The sequence below is a fragment of the Thermobia domestica genome, chromosome 4 (genome assembly GCF_964235325.1).
Source record: "Thermobia domestica chromosome 4, izTheDome1.hap1.1, whole genome shotgun sequence".
Lineage (NCBI taxonomy): Eukaryota > Metazoa > Arthropoda > Insecta > Zygentoma > Lepismatidae > Thermobia > Thermobia domestica.
In genome coordinates, this window is record NC_137457.1 from 320,479,126 (window position 1) to 320,498,250 (window position 19,125).

Consider the following 19,125-nt stretch of genomic DNA (forward strand, 5'->3'; position numbering starts at 1 on the left):
CAGACAATAATAAACGAAAGACAACTTTTTAAGTTCTAAGAATTTCCCCAGGTTCATTTCTGAATAATTTTAACGTTCTTGTAGTTTGATGCGTTGTAGTGAATATTTTATGTACTCAGTTGGCAGCACTGTTCACATCCAAAGCGACAAAGGTGTTTGTGATAAGCATTATAATTGGCAATTATATTTGTACTGCAAAAAATTACAACGAGTCTTTGTCACAAAAGCATTACGTTTGACTTTAGTGCGTTAACTTAATACACATTGATGTTTTCCTATTCCCTCTATTGGAAGAAGAATTTTGTGACATTTTTAGCTTGATATACAGGGTGTTTCAAAAAATCACCGACAACATTTGGGAGGTGATCCCTGACACCAAGCAAAAACGAAAAGTATAGACCAATCTGGGCGCACAAATGCTTTCTTTCGAAGTTATGGGCTGCCGAAAATATGGATAAAGAACTTTAAAGGTCCATAGCTCCAGTACTATGGGACCTAGCGTAGTTGCCTTCCAAAACTTGTTGATGTTTCGAAACACCCTGTATATCAAGATAAAAATGTCACAAAATTCCTTCTTCCAATAGAGGGAATAGGAAAACATTAATCCAGCCACACAGTACAATTAGAAAACAAGCTTTGACTTTATAGCTGCTCAGTGATATTCATTTAAATACAGAAAGCTACGGAATGTTGTAAAATAATAAAGAAATTCAGTTGACTTACCGGAAAACATTCACAGATAACACAATAAATAGTTCCCATATTCTCCAATTGTGGATACCATTTTTGACCGACTCGGTACTCATCTTCTCGGAATGGACATGTAGCTCCAGAGCTTGTCTGTTGACTTCCCACGAAACCTGATAAAACAAAACAAGAGAAACTTATATTAATTATAATCCATTTGACAGCATTTGCTGTGTAAAGTCGCTGTTATTTTGTATACGTACAGTAAGGAAGAAGACAAGTTGGGATTTTGGAGGACAAATAGAGCTGGTTTTGTGCATTATCAGTCAGGATTGCCACATTGGTGTAACGGCAGATGTAAGTACGTGTCCCTCTTGTGTTTTAGTCCTTATTAACTGAAATGTCCGTTCTTCACAGGACAAATAATGACGAACAATACCTTCGGCCTTGTTCTTGTTTGAAATACTCTGTTTCCGCGCCGGATAAATAGGTTTATTTAAAGTATATGAACCCTATCCTCCGTAGGATATGCATTTCGAAGTATTGTCCCTGTTGTGTAGGCAACCAACAATGTTTTAAGTTACGAAGTGTTGCCTTATTTTTAGGGGTTATTGTACATGTAATCCTATTTTTACCCGCGCTCTAGCGGTGCTAGGGGTGTTTCTTGTAAGTTATTTATGCACCAACTTTGGTTAAAATTGCTACAAGTGTTGTAGAGTTAAGGTGGAATATACACACATGATAAATGAACAACATAGCATGATGGGGCCTCTGGGGGCACTTGTTGCTCACAGAATATTATATTCCCTTAACATGGGTACATTTTTAAGTAATTAGATTTGTCATTTTTTTTTTTTTTTGTTATTTCGGAAATATTTCAGATGGTAAAGTTAGGTGAGACACTCTGTATATATATATAGTGCGAAGCTTAAAGCTTAAAAGCTTAACTTTGAAGCTGCCCAGCTCGAAAACTGGAAGAGATATGAAAGAGCAAATATCAGAAGCAAATATATAGAGCAAATACTAGTCTTTATCTAAATAGTCATGTTTCGAAGTTAGTCGTAACGGCACAACTAATTTTGTAGAGGAAGCTGGGGTAGAGAAACCCTGATGAAAGTACGAATAAGAGAAAATATGTTTTGATAGAAAATATCTAATTATCGGTATATTAAGCTGTGAGTATAATCATCTGTCAATTTCACAGTATCAAACATTTTAATGTTCGCAATTATGCAACCACACATAACACAGTTTAACATTAAAAAAGTGGTAGACAACACTTGCATAACTTTCCTTTTAACAGTAGATATAATAGATATTGCAAGTGAAAGATGAAAGACGTGGTAGAATGAAAAGTTGGAGGAAAGGGGATCTCGAGAAAACCCTTGAACACGATGTTGTCCACCACAAATTTCCGTACTATGACGTATTAATAGAGTATAGATCCTTTGTGTTCTGTATAATACACTGAACAAGAATTCACGAAACAATAATATTTATAACACATGCTCGATGTAACCTCCGTAAGCCTCAATGCAATATTCTGCACGACGTAACAGTGATTCACGTATACAATCGAAACGCATAAACAAATTACGAATCATTGCAAATCCATCACGAATTCTTTGCTCCAATTCGTGTATGTCGTTTCTGTACACTATACTTTTCAGGTGCTCCTACAAATAAAAACCCAAAGGATTCAGGTTAGGGGAGCGAGGAGGCCGCCGTACGGGTCTTCCTCGCCCTATTCACCGTAAAGTTTCGGTCAACCTATAAAAGTGAACAAACTATAGTTGTTGGATCAATCGGATAACTCCTTCGTGATGTTTTAATTTTGATGACCAATAGTGTACTCTTCAGTACAGTTTAGCTCCCTTGTGGGTAAGCGGTTAGTGTATGTGAATTTGGCGTGGGAGACACGGGTTATATTCCCGGCGGGAGCTCATGTGGTTCGCATACCACGTTAAGCTATAAATTTACGTCTCACATAGCGTCGCTGCAAAACTCGAAATCAATTAATAAATTTTTAGTATAGTTTTGGATAGGAGTCATGTTATTTAAAAATATTTTAATATATATAAGTAGCTTTATCTGTATGATCACGACACCGAATTGCATCTTCACTATTATCTGGCTTTCTAGATCAAAGTTCACTACCTCTTAATTCAAATTGTTTCCAAATTTCCTCATGATTCTCGGTGAACTCTATTGATCTCGTCTCGAAAACGAAATGAGACAAGAAATACATTTTTAAATTCGAGACTAGATTAGAAACACGACAGTTCTTGTCTCATTTTTGGGAGAAGACGAGAATTTTCTCAAGTTTCGTGGGAAACACTAGTTTACCCAAGTTTTAAATCTTAAAACATTGTTTTAATTTTACATGATTCACAGTATTGAAACTATGAATTGATAAAGTGAAGGTACGAACACAATGAAGACCATTTATTAACGTGTTAAAGACACGAAAATCATTATACAATATACTCCAATAACAAATATAGATGAAATGTTGTTGTAATACACATACTTTGTAGACCTTTCGTGACGTGAAAGAATTCTAATAACTTCTGAATGAAATTAAGAAAAAAAAGCATGATATAAATTTACGAAACGTGAGTAGAAAACTTTCGAGACGAGACACTTCGAGAATTGAGACGAGACTTCTACAATAATCTACGAGATTTTACGAGAAAGTCTGATTTCTTGTCTCTTGGGTAACTTTGCTTAGAATCGATCTCTGGACCCCCTAAGTCATATGCGAAGCCTAATCGAATTCAGAAGAGGAGTTCTATTCCTCAACCTAATTTAGAAGATGAATTCTATTTTTGAACCGAATTTAGAAGATGAATTCCATTCTTGAACATAATTTAGAAGATGAATTCTATTTTTGAACCGAATTTAGAAGATGAATTCTATTCTTGAACCTAATTTAGAAAATGAATTCTGTTCTTGAACCTAATTTAGAAGATGTATTCCATTCTTGAACCTAATTTAGAAGATGAAATATATTCTTGAACCTAATTTAGAAAATGAATTCTATTCTTAAATTTAGTTTAGTAGATGAATTCTATTCTTGAACCTAATTTAGAAGATGAATTCTATTTTTAAACGTAATTTAAAAGATGGATTCTCTCCTTGAACCTAGTTTAGAAGGTGAATTTTATTCTCGAATCAAATTTAGAAAATGAATTCTGTTCTTGAACCTAATTTAGAAGATGAATTTCATTCTTGAACCTAATTTAGAAGATGAATTCCATTCTTGAATATAATTTAGAAGATGAATTCTATTCTTGAACCTAATTTAGAAGATGAATTCCATTCTTGAACCTAATTTAGAAGATGAATTCTATTTTTGAACCTAATTTAGAAGATGTATTCCATTCTTGAACCTAATTTAGAAGATGAATTCTATTCTTGAACCTAATTTAGAAAATGAATTCCATCCTTGAACCTAATTTAGAAGATGAATTCTATTCTTGAACCTAATTTAGAAGATGAAATATATTCTTGAACCTAATTTAGAAGATGAATTCTATTCTGGAACTTAATTTAGAAAATGAATTCTATTCTTGAACCTAATTTAGAAGATGAAATCTATTCTTGAACCTAATTTAGAAAATGAATTCTATTCTTAAACCTAGTTTAGTAGACGAATTCTATTCTTGAACCTAATTTAGAAGATAAATTCTATTCTTAAACCTAATTTAGAAGATAAATTCTATTTTGAACCTAATTTAGAAGATGAATTCTATTCTTGAATATAATTTAGTAGATGAATTCTATTCTTGAACCTAATTTAGAAGATGAATTCTATTTTTAAACGTAATTTAAAAGATGGATTCTCTCCTTGAACCTAGTTTAGAAGGTGAATTTTATTCTCGAATCTAATTTAGAAAATGAATTCTGTTCTTGAACCTAATTTAGAAGATGAATTCTATTGTTGAACTTAATTTAGAAGATGGATTCTTTTCTTGATCTTAATTTAGAAGATGGATTCTTTTCTTGAACCTAATTTAGAAGATGGAACGCTGGATTGGTTTTTAAAAAACGTTTCTCGCTGTCTATTTATCATTTTTGTTCTGATACCTGTCGACAGATAGACCGACAGATGGAAGGACACGACCTTTCTCTCTAAGTTTCCCGTGTTTAGCGGTTGAATAGATTTTAGAATTTCTTTCAGCAGCGAGGCTATACGAGAGGTGAACCCACATATTAAGGGTGAATCCGAAACACATGAGTTCCTAATGGAAATTGAACCCGGGTCCACCCGTGCCAAACACTTGTACGTTAACCATTTATTCACGAGGTAACTCGTCCATACTCTTGTATAACACAGTTTGAAAGTTTAAAAATGGTAAAAATAGGTGATGTAATATTGTTTAAAATATATGGAAGCGAAAAATTGTTAAATGTTTGTGTATATACGGAAAGCGGTGGGACAGCGTGCAAAAATCCAAGAATGAACACATTGTGAATGATGAATACCACTTCAAGAGAATTGGCATCGCGTAACCCAAGAGCATTTGGGAAGAAAAATGAAGGGTTGTTGTAAAAGAGAGATAGACGAGTGTTTTAAAGAGAAAGTGTGCGAGAGGGAAAAAAGGAAAGCAACGACGTATTTAGGTTATGTTTGTGTGGGAGGATGATCTTTCCCATTTGTCGTGGCTTGTTGGTCCAAGGTTTTCCCAGAATCTAGAGATAGATAATCATTAGCATACATCTGAATACAGAACACAGAAGTACTGCGTGGCAAGGGATTGTGGTAATCAATCATACAAGGGCATTAACACCCCCTCAAACCCTATCCGCTTTTACAGCCAAAGGAGAGAGGGGTGAGGCTCTAATGTAAATATGAAAGATAATAGAATGGGGTGAGGTGACCCTGATACGGAAGAAGAGAAAAGTCATTGTTCTCTCAGAAGAAAAGGGTCAGTTGAGACTGGTTTCGTAATAAACTAAAATAATACAAGGAATTGTCTTAGCATCACATGACTTAAATAATAAAACTAGAATAGTAAAAACATCTAATCTTCCTAATTAACATCTCATCCGAACCATATCAACTTCCGGGCCGACAATCGAACCCGGGTCTCCCACGCCAAAGGCGTGTATCCTCCTAATCGCTTAGTCTATAGAGAACTCACTACTGAAATGATAATAGGCTACTGCAATAGTAATATGCGACAATTATACTACTAGAATGTTAATAGACTTGTTTGATACTACTGAAATGGTAATAGGCTTCTATGATACTATTGGAATTGCAATATGCTTCTATGATACTGCTGCAATGGTATTATGCAACTTTGATACTACTGACATGGTAATAGGCGACTATGATACTACTGAAATTGTAATAGACTTCTATGATACGATACGAAGTGGACTCACAGCTTAACATCATATCCGAACCATATGAGCTTCCACTGGCAATCAAACCAGAACTCCAACACCAAAGACGAGTAGCTAACCGCTTAGTCTATAGGGAGCTCACTACTGGAATAATAATAGCCTACTATGATACTACTGCAATTGTAATATGAGACTATGATACTAGTGGAATGATAATAAGTGACTATGATACTACTGGAATGGTAATATGTGACTATAATACTACTGGAATGGTGATAGGCTTCTATGATACTACTGGAATTGTAATAATATTCTATGATACTACAGCAATGGTAATATGTGACTATGATACTACTGGAATGGTAATAGAATTTCATGATACTACTGGAATTGTAATAGGCTTCTGTGATACTAATGGAATTGTAATAACGTCTATGATGCTACTTGAATGGTAGTAGACTTCTTTAATACTATTGCAATGGACTTCGTTGATACTACTGGAATGGTAATAGAATTTTATGATACTACTGGAATTGTAATAGGCTTCTATGATACTACTGGAATTGTAATAATATTCTATGATAGTACTGCAATGGTAATATGTGACTATGATACTACTGGAATGGTGATACGATTCTACGATAGTACTGGAATGGTGATAGGCTTCTAAGATACTACTGGAATGGTGATAGGCTTCTAAGATACTACTGGAATGGTTATAGGCTTCTAAGATACTACTGGAATGATGATAAGCTTCTATGATACTACTTGAATTAATAGACTTCTATGATACTATTGGAATGGCGATACGCTTCTACGATAGTACTGGAATGGTGATAGGCTTCTAAGATACTACTGGAATGGTGATAGGCTTCTAAGATACTACTGGAATGGTGATAGGCTTCTAAGATACTACTGGAATGGTGATAGACTTCTAAGATACTACTGGAATGATGATAAGCTTCTATGATACTACTTGAATTAATAGACTTCTATGATACTACTGGAATGATGATAAGCTTCTATGGTTTTTTGCACAATATATATATGTACAATGTATGACATATTCAACCACTTGTGGTTTCTTTTGGTATATTGTACAAAAAGCACATGTGTTTAACTTTAACTTGATTTTTCTCTATTTTTAAAAAATGTGGGTTAGATCACTGTTGCGCTCACCCCCTCAATTGTAATAGGCTTCTGATATACTAATGAAATTGTAATAGACGTCTATGATGCTACTGCAATAGTAATATACTTCTTTAATACTAGTGGAATGGTAATAGACTTCTTTGATACTACTGGAATGGTAATAGATTTTATGTTACTACTGGAATTATAATAGGCTTCTATGATACTACTGCAATGGTAATATATGACTATAATACTGCTAGAATGGGAATAAGTCACTATGATATTACTCGAATGTATACTAATGTGATACAATATATGTGATAAATAAAGTCAGTCTAGACTAGAGCCTCACACAACTGAAGACTACGGTTATTTGCTTTACATGTTGTTACATTACAAATGAAGAGAGAATTTGGCGAAGAGAACACAAAAAAGATTCACAAACTAATTTTGAAGTTCTAGAAACAAACCAAGCCTGGGCGTTGGTGTATCAGTAGGTAGATTTGACTTGACAACAAGTAACGGAAAATAAATCCATTTCTCGGTAGGAAGATTGAATACAGAGTTAAATAAAAATGTCTTTTGTTTTTGTGAATAATGAACAACCAAGTCATTGAAATGCATTAGTTCAGCCATTGTGTTAATTGCTGTAGGCGTAAGCAAAATGATAATAAACAAACAGATTCGTAATTTTGTTTCGTAAGTTAGATGATTTATATTATGAGATATACAAGAGTATTCACACCCATGCTTTCGACACTAACTGTCCTCGCCCTAATGAGTCTTAGAAAAGAACGACAGGTTTTCATTTAACCTTCTTTGTACATTTTGTGTACTCTTAAATTGCAAATTTTTGTTTTCTCAGTTCACACTTTCTAAATTAATTAGCAAAATACAATAAATGTAATTATGAAGCCTGAAGAAAACACACTCTTTGTTCCATGTAAAGTTTTGTCACTTTCAGTCTGCAAAGTAACGTATAATTTGTGCACAGTGTGGGATGATCTCACACTTTACAAATACAGTATGCTCAGAGATAAATATGCACAACAGTGAAGATTAAGTTGTGAGTGGAAAACAATATTTGATAAATTCAAAAAGTATCCCAATTAAGGTGGGGGCTCGGTGGCTCAGTGGTAGAGCGTTCACCTCCAGTGCTTGGGGTCACGGGTTCGATCCCGGCTCGCGCCGTGTGGACTTTATGGTGGACAAACACCGTGCTCGTGGGTTTTCTCGGGGTTCTCCCGTTTCCTCCTACTTTCTTCATTCCACCATTTCAGTCATCTCTCATCATCATCGTCTCCTTTAGCCTAACCGGCATAACCGTGGGACGTAAAACTTAAAGATTTCATTTCATTTTATCACAATTAAGAAAAAAAGGTAGTCATTCATTGACTTTAAAAGTAGATCTTTAGTATGGTAGTGGACCTTGAACCTGCTATACCCGTGCTATAGTGTAGAAAAATTTCACTAATTCCACACCACATATTTAATTACCCATAGCTCGGGAACCAAAGATGCACATATTTAACACACATGTACGAGGTACATTCAAAGAGAAACCAAACTTTCGGTATTAAACCTTTATCACTCATTGTATAACATTTTAAACACTGTCTCCCTTAAAGTAGTTCCATCTACTGGCAATACTCCGTTTCCAACGTTTCTGGCATTATGAACTTTTTGGAATAGTACGCAGGCCCCTTGTAGCATTGTCCTGAATGGATTGGAAATGACATTCTTTCAAAGTTTTAAGTCTGGAAAACAGGAAAAAAGTCTGCGCGTTCTAGGACCGAAGAATAGGGTGAATGGGACACAATGGGAGTCTGATATTTTGCCAGATAACTGCAGATGATTCGTGAGTAAGCGCACCGGCACGGAGCACCATCTAAGTCTGGTTTTCCCACAGCTTAGGCCTCTCCTGCGCACAACATCCCTCAACCGCGCTAAAACGTTCTGGTAGAACTGTTTACCACCTGACCACGTGATATAGATTCATGATAGACGACACGTTCCCATTCGACAAAACACAACCAACATCACTGTGATCTTTGATTGACTCATGCGTTCTTTTTTTGGACGAGGAAACCTTGACTGAATTGGAAAGCAATTGAAATGTCTCTGTAAATGTTTTGCCAAGTTTGTAGCAAAATTTCACATACATGTTGATCTCAAGTTCTTTCATTGTTACTGCATCACTAAGGATGAACAGCTTGTGCGCGTCTCACTTCCGCCAAATAACGGTTAGCGAAACCAAGAATGTTATAAAATAGAGGATCTGGCCATACGACAATATCGTGAAGCCATACGTCACAGCGTCGCCACACCTACTCTGTCCACTCCGCGCCACTAAGATCGCAATGTTTCGAGCCAACAAACATGGCGGAAACGAGAGTAGCCAATCAGACGTGCCGGCTCAGACGATGCTCAGTTGTTTCTTGGCTTCACTGAGTTCATAGGATGAAGATACGTTCGGGCAGATCCTCTATTTTCTAACATTCTTGAGCGAAACGCAGCAAATGGTAATTTGTTGTCTAAACCTGCCGCTAGGTGTGCTCAGTAGCTGCAGCGCACTCCCTCTACTTGTTGGCGAGATTTTTCAAAAATTTGGTTTCTTTTTGAACACGCTTCGTATAGCAGATTAAGGTATATCACCTGCAAAGTTTCATTCAGATGGAATAAGTTCGGTTGAGTTTTTGTTTGCTTGTTTCAAAAATGTGATTAAGTCGAAAGTTGATGGCCTATCATTCAGGAACCAAAAGCATACACGCACACCGTAATATTTCACATAGTAGATGAAGGTGTACCACCACGTCAAGTTTAATCCATATCAAATGAACTCGGTTTAACATGTATGATTCACTAATTTTTCAGGGTAAAAAAATCAGTGAAAAAGGGAAAGTAAATTTTGTACTGCTGCAGTCCAACTGTCGTGCAGGCGAGGTAGTATGGTTGGAAGCAGCCTATGCTGTGAAAGTTGATTTTGTATGATCGCTTCTGCACCCACAAATTTCATTGAAGTGAACATCCGGTCGTACTTCAAAGTCCATTAATGCTCGTAGTTCAGTCTATTGATGGTCGTAGTTCAGAGTCCATTAATGATCGTAATTCAAAGTTTATTAATAGTTGTAGTTCAGAGATCATTAATGATCGTAGTTCAGAAATCATTAATGGTCGTACTTCAAAGCACATTAATGCTCGTAGTTCAGAGTTCGTTAATGGTCGAACTTCAAAGTCCATTAATGCTCGTAGTTCAGTCTATTGATGGTCGTAGTTCAGAGTCCATTAATGGTCATAGTTCAGAGTCTACTAATGAACGTAGCTCAGAGTCCATTAATGGTTGTAGTTCCGAGTCCATTAATGGTCGTACTTCAGAGTTCATTAACGATCATACTTCACATTGCATTAATGGTCGTAGTTCAGAGAAAGAAAAGGATAGACAAAGCTTTCAGTTAAACCAGTTGCGAATTCAGCTCTGAGACATGGTGGAAACGTCTGAACAATGTAAAAATGTAATTTTCGAACTATAACTGCAAAGCACTTTGAGTTATAGTTGAATTTGGAACCTTAAAAAAAGGAAAAGAAAAAAAAACAAGTGAAATAATAAATCTAGACACAATTTCAATTTGAAAACAGTCAAATTTCTCTGCCGGCTCCTTTATAATACTTCTACTTACACACAATGTCGTACTTAGGATTTTGTTTGGGGGGACTATGCACAACACGGGAAAGCAGGGGAGCAATTGCCCATCTGAGTTTAAGAATTAAATATATTTTAATTTATGCATAAATTGAAGTTTTAATGGCAAGAATTGCAGACTGATAAATTCTATATGATGTGATACACACAAAAATTTAGCAGTAAATCTAACCTTTCATTCAATTCATAGAAGAAAAAGGAAGCATCCTCTTGGCCTGCCTAATTTCCCGGGCTACTCATTCCCCCTCTCTCCTTTTGATTCAAACACTTACCTTTCTTTATAGCTAAACGAATGGATATTCCTTTGCTATAATAATTGAAGTCCCCCGTGCAAGTTGATGTGGAACAACAGTTTCGCTTATCAGCTCCTCTTAGTTTTGGTGTTACCTGCGACGCGACGGCCGACTTGAATCACAACTAACAACGGTCGAAAGTATGATAGGAGAAACGAAAGAAAGTAACAACTAAGAAAAAGAAACAGAATACTAGAATAGACGAAAGAAAGAATAAAAGGACTCAGTTCTTACATGAAATGAAATTTGATAAATACAGTATTATTTCTGAACAAAAAGCATATTAAAATGGAAAGTGAATAAAATTATTAGAAATGGTAAGAAGAATTATTGTTGTACGTGAAATGCGAAAAACTAACAAATTTATTTCGAAGAGGGCTTGAGATCGATAGGCCCCTAAATACGCCAATGTTTATACAACGTAGTTTGAATGTCTAAAAATGAAAGAAGGAACAGACTGTGGTCAGTTTAAGAAAATTCACATCAAATTTTGGAAAGGTACTGACTGTATTGCTTGCGGACGACTTTCACCACAGTTAAGTAGCTCAATAATTACTGTAGCGACATTAAAAGCGACCTTCCTCACTTCTAAATCTGTGTGCAACATTAAAAGGTGAAGAACAGTAACTCACAGAGGAGAAAGTCTGGATAGAAGCAGTTGAGGTAGATTAGCGGACTAAACAAAGGGTTTACGAGACCTTAATTAAGATTTACAGTGGAGAAAGTTACCAAGATGCTTATAAATAGACAAAAATGGGAAAAAAAAGAAAGTAAAGTTATAATGAAATTACGTTGATCGAAAGTTAAATCTGAAAGTTATGACCATTCGTTGCCCTTTGTGTGTCTGTGTGAGTGTTTCTATGCTCCGTTAACAAGCTATATATTGTAATTAGAGGTTTTCTGAGAATTCTGGACCAAAGAGACTGAAAGATTCGTCTTTTAACAGCTTTGTACGTTGTACAATTAATAAAACTGAGCGCTTGGTCTGTTGTAAATCATTCACGTGTTTTTATGTAGGCATTATAGATCCTTCAACAATATCTCTCGGATTCTGTTTATGGCCGTGTGTTTAATTGCAAGTTATTACTGCAGTCGAAGAAGCAACTCTTACTATAAACTACAGCTCTTTGGTTCTTGGGAATCTTCCACAAGAAACAGAAAAAAAATATCAAAGTAATGATCATTTTTGTGTCTACCTCATACTCAGATATTAACTGGAATCTTTATCATCTCAAAGCAAAGATAAAAGTGAATCTGAAAAGGTGGGGGGAAGCTTGACATCACAACGTCCCCTGTGCCTATCTTTGCCCATTGTAATTTTTTTAGGAATTGGAGGAACGCAATAGATATTTTTGGAAGTGGAAGAACGACGTGCCTCGCGTTCCCCGTCACTTGTACCCCAGTCTCAAAGGACTCAGTGCTAGATTGCTCAACTCAGGTGTGAAAGGGTCCCTAGTTTGATCTAACGACATGTTAAGTTTGTGGTTGACAACACCAAGTCCGTGGGTTTACTCGGTATTTTTCACGTTTTCTCATTCCAGCAATTTTTTCTTCATCATCCACTTTTATTAAATTTCTGTTTTCTTTAGGCTACACGGACTAAACTTTGACCGCAAAACTAGAAATTTAATGTTATTTCATTTTTATCATCTCATGCTTATGATGTGAAAGAGGTTAGAAAAAACAAAGAATAAAAAGCTTCTACTTCAAGCTTTCTAGCGAGGATTATGCTTTTGAGATTAAAGAGTCCTTGTTATTGTTTGTTGAAATTTAGCGTCCATTTTCAGCGCCCTGGGTACATGAGATATAAACGTAGAGTTTAATACGGGATTTGAACAGTGTATTCCTTTCAGTGCTCTCCTACCAGGAATTGGAATCGAAATCCTGTGTATCAAAGGCGCGCTCTAACCAGTACACCAGCAGGGGATCCAAAGTCGAAATTTTGGAACGGATATCTAGACCGCGTGATCCCTCATGAGTACGTTCCTGATGCAGACAAGACAGAACTTTATTATTTGGAAAGAGTTACTAAGTTTTGAGGGGTTCGGATCCTCTGGACTCCCAGTTAGTGAGCTCCTGAGTAGTAGAGCGCTTAGCGCTGGTATAAGGGATCCCAGATTCGATCAATTCCTGGTTAAATTCCAGAAATTATTTCATAATATTGTCTATAATCATCCGTATATTTTAGCCTAAGAGTCTGTTAGGAGCAAGGATGTTATAAAATAGAGGATCTGCCTATATGTATCGCCGTCTTATTAAATTAATGAAGCCAAAAAAAAAAAAAAAAAAACAGCATCGGCAAGTCTGATTGGCTAATCTCGTTTCCGCCATCGTCTGATTGGCTACTTTCGTTTCCGCCATGATTATTGGCTCAAAACATTGCGATCTTATTGGACAGAGTGGGCAGAGTAGGGGTGGCGAAACTGTGACGTATGGCTTCAAGATTTTGTTGTAAGGGCGGATCCTCTATTTTCTGAAATCCTTGGTTAGGAGTCAGTTTGTTTTTAGGTGATTCCCGGACTGATGTTGGAAGTATAAATAATGGGACAAAGTGTTTTACAAGTTTAATGGAACAAAGTTTTAAGAGTTAGTAGAACTATTGTAGAAACAAATGAAGAGCGTATCTAAGTAGATGTTTATTGTACAACAAAGCATATTTTTTCACGCGCTATCCTAGTCAATTATTTTAAGTTGGTCACAAGGAAGCACATGAGGTTAGATTTACATCGAAGTTGCACTACCCGAGTGTGACGTAATGTCACGTATTATTATAATGAGGGTCAATGTGGAACAAAACGAGTACTGCGGGACTTCTAACCTCCTTCGCTCGATGACGCTCAGTCAGCTATGTTTCGTAAGGTAAGTAAATCGCTTCTTTTGTTAATACAGTTGTGTGTGCAAAGTCTTTTCCTCCCCTGGTGCTTTCGGTACCTCCCCTTTTATATCTTCCAACTTCCTCCTATAACTCCTCGCTTCGCGAGGGCTCTACTTCTTACTTTCCTGTTATTTAAAGCGTCATTGTTTATGAGGACTATCAGAAATCTCTAGGTAAATGGTGAAAAAAAGCGCAAGGTATTCATTATATATTACGAACAAGGGACAATAAGTATTATTTTCATCTTATTTTAATGAAAAAAAAGTGTTATTTAAATTTAAAAAAAATAAAAAACTTTTCTTGGACTGGGTTTGAACTCACGCCGAAAGCAACTTTCATTATTAGCCTGCTTGCCAACATGCTCGGCTACGAGGACCAATAGCATCTGGCCTTTACTTTGTGCTATATGTATGCTACGTGGTGAGAAACGGATAACTCCAACTAATCAGACCCGTGCATTTAGTTTCTATGGCTAGAGTTAAGCGTGATTTAAAAAATGTACGACAAAGGTTTTAGGTTATGGTAATGCTAAGTGTGGTTTAAGTTATTGAAATATTTTTTGAGAAACAGGAAGCTTCTTGTCTATGTTGATATCTATAGATAGTTGTAGATGATTGGCTTGTTGTAGTTGTATAAATCCAATAAAGATTGGAAAGAAAAATAAAACGGTATCGTCATTCTTGAGTAAATTCTAGTAGATTAGAAGTTAGTCGTAGTAATACTTTTGTTTCTTTTTTTTCATTTCGTCTAAACCGCCTAGATACTTTCTTCCCGTTCTGCGCCAGTATGTTAGGTATGTTAATTTTTTGTATCTAACGGAAAGCAAAAGAGTGTATAAACAGATAGTTCTGGCCCCAGCCGATATCCCCGTAAAAAATTCTAGGTCCGGAAAATTTTATTGCTGGAATTAGATAAGCAGTGACCAATTAAAAATAAAATCGTAGGTAGATATCTGTTATCCTGTACATTATCTCTTGGCATCCATTTTTTAATATGGCGGCTGAGAACTCCGAGTTATCTCATGGGCATTATTGTCTACCTACAACTGAGCAGTTTCGTTCATTTAATAAATAAATAAATAAATACTAGGGTGATTCAGAAAGTAATGCCCCTAAGCCCACTACTTGACCAATATTACTGCAAACATTCTGAATTGTTTATCATCAATGCACTGATGTTTAAGCTATAGAATGTCACTTGTTTCACCTTCCTATCTCTTCTAGTTCCAGAGTAATGGAGCAGTCCATGACATCCAGTGGTGACGTCCGGTTGAAACAGCGGGCTGTCATTGAATTTCTGACTGCGGAAGGTTATGTGCGCAGGAACATTCATCGCCGGTGATGAGTCGTGGATACACCATTACGACCCGGAAACGAAGCATCAGCCGATGGAATACCGCTACACGTCCTCTCCTCGGCAAAAATTCAAAGTTGTCCCATCTGCTGGCAAAGGGTTGTTGACATTCTGCCTCATCCTGCCTATATTCCGGATGTTGAGCCCTACAATTTTTGGCCCTTCACCAAACTCAAGAATTACCTTAAGGGCCAAGGCTACAGTTGTGACGCGGAGGTGGAAGCAGCAGTTCGGCAATGGACTCGCCAGCAGCCACCACAATTCTTCGCCGATGGAATGAAAAACCTTGTTTTGCGTTGGCGTAAGTGTGTTGCCCATAATGGAGACTATGTTGAAAAATGATGCCACTATTTGTAAAAATGAAATGAAATCTTTGAGTTTTACGTCCCACGATTATGCCGGTTAGGCTAAAGGAGACGGTGATGATGAATAATGAATGAAATGGTGGAATGAAGAAAGTAGGAGGAAACGGGAGAATCCCGAGAAAACCCACGCACACGGTCTTTGTCCACCAAAAGGTTCACTTGGCGGGGCTGGGATCGAACCCGGGAGCCCAAGCACCAGAGGTGAACGCTCTACCACTGAGCCACCGCGGCCCCGCCACTATTTGTAGCTGACATTGCAAGCTTTCCATTGATATCTGTATCGGCGCCATTCGTCAAACACAAATACAAGTATCACCTTGGAACAATTACTTTCTCAATCATCCTCGTATTTTAAGTACGTAAGTAAATGGGCATATGGGATCCGAAGTACACTCATGTCCAAACTTATTGTCGCATGACTATAAATATGTTGTTGTAGGAATATCATTTGATAACAAATTCGCCCGGTATTTCTTATAGTGTTAATATGTATATAATCGACAAAGACATGTATGTGGCAAATATCATGTTAAAAGGGCAGTAAATAAGAACAATACAACGAAAATAAAATTTTCTTGTCCACTTTGCAACATTTTATTTTACTCATTCTAATTTTCGTATTTATAATTCTTTTCCTATGAAATTTACCACATTTATACAGAAAATTTTCTATTCTGCACATAGTGAAAGTATTAAAAGTACCCTGCAAAATCATTATCCAATTATATTCTTACAAGAAGACAGTTATAAATATGCGACAATAATTTTGGACATGAGTGTACAAGAGGTCTTGTCGCGAATACTTGCTGGCTCTTTCTGTAGGAAAGATTGGAATACTATGTATTTAATCCCGAGAGAGAGAGAAACACTTAATAATTTGTGCTTGTTTCGAGAAACTGGAAAGGCAAAGCAAATAAGATTTTTTTTTTAAAAAAAAGTGTAAAATTGCGTAAGAAAAAGTAGTATACATGAGCTTGACCTTGACAATCCATCTGAAGCTCGGCACAAATTCATGTACTCAATTACTTATGAGAGACTGCTACGTCTCCCCCCTCAAAAAAAAAAAAAAAACTTTCCTATCTCACTCTTACTTAACAGATGAGTGACGAAGACCCAAGCGAAAGTGATTTTGTTTTCCATGTTGTTACGTTTTTATACTATGAGCTCCGTGTCACATGGGAGCTGTATCATCCGACCGCTTGCCTTCAACACAAATACATCCGTTACTTTAATTTTATCCATTTCGCATCCCTGCCTTGCTTTTACAAATCCCTTTAGACTAATTCCTCTCAAACTTTTCTTCCACGAAAAATGGACACTTTTACTTATTTAAACTACTTTCAGCTTTTTTTTTTTTTGTTCATTAGTTCACTTCTTATTTTCCTTACTCGGTTCACTTTCATTCAATATTAAATAATTCAGTTAGGGATGTATACTGTTTCTCTTGAGAATTGTCTTTTTTTCTTTTTCTTAGTTTTTGCAAAGTTTCTTAAAGCTACCGGTCCATCAAGCACAAATTACCGAATTGCTTTAAAAGTAAGGATATTTCTTACAACGGGGCGCTTGAAGATGATAATACATTAAAGCAGTGGTTCTCAATCGGTGTGTCGCGCTGTCCCATAGGCTGGGTCGCGGAATTATAGAATTTAGACCAGTGAGTTTCGTTTCATTGTGTGCACTTACGGCAGATTTCTTAATTATGGGAATTCAACACTCAAACTTCAAGTAGTACTTCTATAAGTACTGGTTGCAATAGATTAATAAGATCAAAGATAGAACCTACGCTGAATCCATATCAGAGATATATTACTTACTATAACGTACTGTTTTTGTTCTGTGGTGATAAAGGTTAAAACCGGAAATCTGAATTTGAGCCACTTCCGGTTTGAATAGATGGTTAAAGAAGAAGATATAACTACTCTTGGAAAATTAAATCGATTGCAGAAAACTGTATATTAATACGATCTTATACCGTTTTTGCTATACGGAAATCAGTATTGAAACCGGACGTAATAGTAAATTTCAACCACTTCTGGTTTTGATAGAGTGTTAACGTTTGTTATAGTATATTTTCTTCATTCCCTGAATAGATTACAGAGAGCAGCTTGTCGCTATCTATTACCATGTTTGTTCTGTGGCGATAAATGTTGAAACCAGAAATAATTAATTTTAACCATTTCTGGATTCAATGGGTGGTTACCCTAACAGCACAATTACATAGCAAACATATGCCTATCATGTTCCCTCAGGTACCTGGGGAACGTGCCTAGTATGTTCTAGGTATGTTCCCCATGCCGTAAGCTTCAATGAACCACAAAATTACTCCAGAATATGTTAAATCGCCTATATGCGTAATGTGTTTATATTAAGGGAGTATAAAAGCACTTCAACAAGTTAAAAAAATGTACCCCATGGTAGGCGCGAACTACCAACCTTTCAATTACTAGCCGCGTGTTCTTCCGATTTGGCCACGGAGGCAATGAAGATGATGTCTCTGGTAAACGAATAAATTGTTGGTGTTTTTTCAATTTGGCTAATCAGAGCGCTCTTTTAACCGTATATTCGACGATAACAGTTCGAGATCAGACAAAATATGCTCGCCATGTAATTTTATGACAAAATGACGAGTGTCTGTTTACTTTATTTCATGGTTCTTCCATATTCACTTTTAAATGATCGGCGACAGTTGCCATCTAATAAAGTTGATGCGTTTGTTGCTTCTAGTACACAATCGCTTAGAAAAAGAAGCAACAAATGCATCAAATGTGGGAGATGAATTCAGAATACCTAAATTGCGCATGCCTAACACACCTTGTGCTGTTAGGACATCTGAAACAGTATGTACCTAAAGGACGTACCTAGAACATGACAGATATATGTCCCAAGTGACGACACGAAAACAAATCACTGTTAGAGTGCGAGACTGAGCCAGTTATATAAATGTTATATTTGTGGTACATAGTTGCAAATATCAATTAGTTGTAACAAGTACCTAAAACTGTAGGTAGCTGAAGTAAATACTTAGAACATGCATATCATATGTGCCAAGTGTTGGGTACCTAAAAAGTAGCTGGGATACCTAAATGGTACATGTCTAGCACATCTTGTGCTGTTAAGGTAATGAAAGAGATAAAACCTACTCTAGGGAAGCTGAATCGATTACTAAAAACTGTATATCGAATATATATATTACCGTTTTTGCTTACGGAAATCAGCATTGAAACCGGAAATATTAGTAAATTTCAACCACTTCCGATTTTAGTAGAGTTTTTTCAGGTTGTGGTGATATGTTCTCTTGATACCATGTATCGATTTAAGGAAACCACTTGTCGGTATCTCTTATCATTTTTGTTCTATCGCGAT

The 19,125-nt window shown here is 36.3% G+C and overlaps 1 protein-coding gene across 1 annotated transcript in view; it reads right to left on the bottom strand.

Annotated features, from left to right (window-relative positions):
• Positions 1–19,125, bottom strand: part of LOC145684374 (chordin-like protein 1) — a 268,863-nt gene that overhangs the window by 138,662 nt on the left and 111,076 nt on the right. Inside the window, exon 3 of the mRNA XM_081756620.1 lies at positions 724–860. Within this exon, the coding sequence (XP_081612746.1) occupies positions 724–860 (137 nt within the window). The remainder of the gene's footprint in view (positions 1–723; positions 861–19,125) is intronic.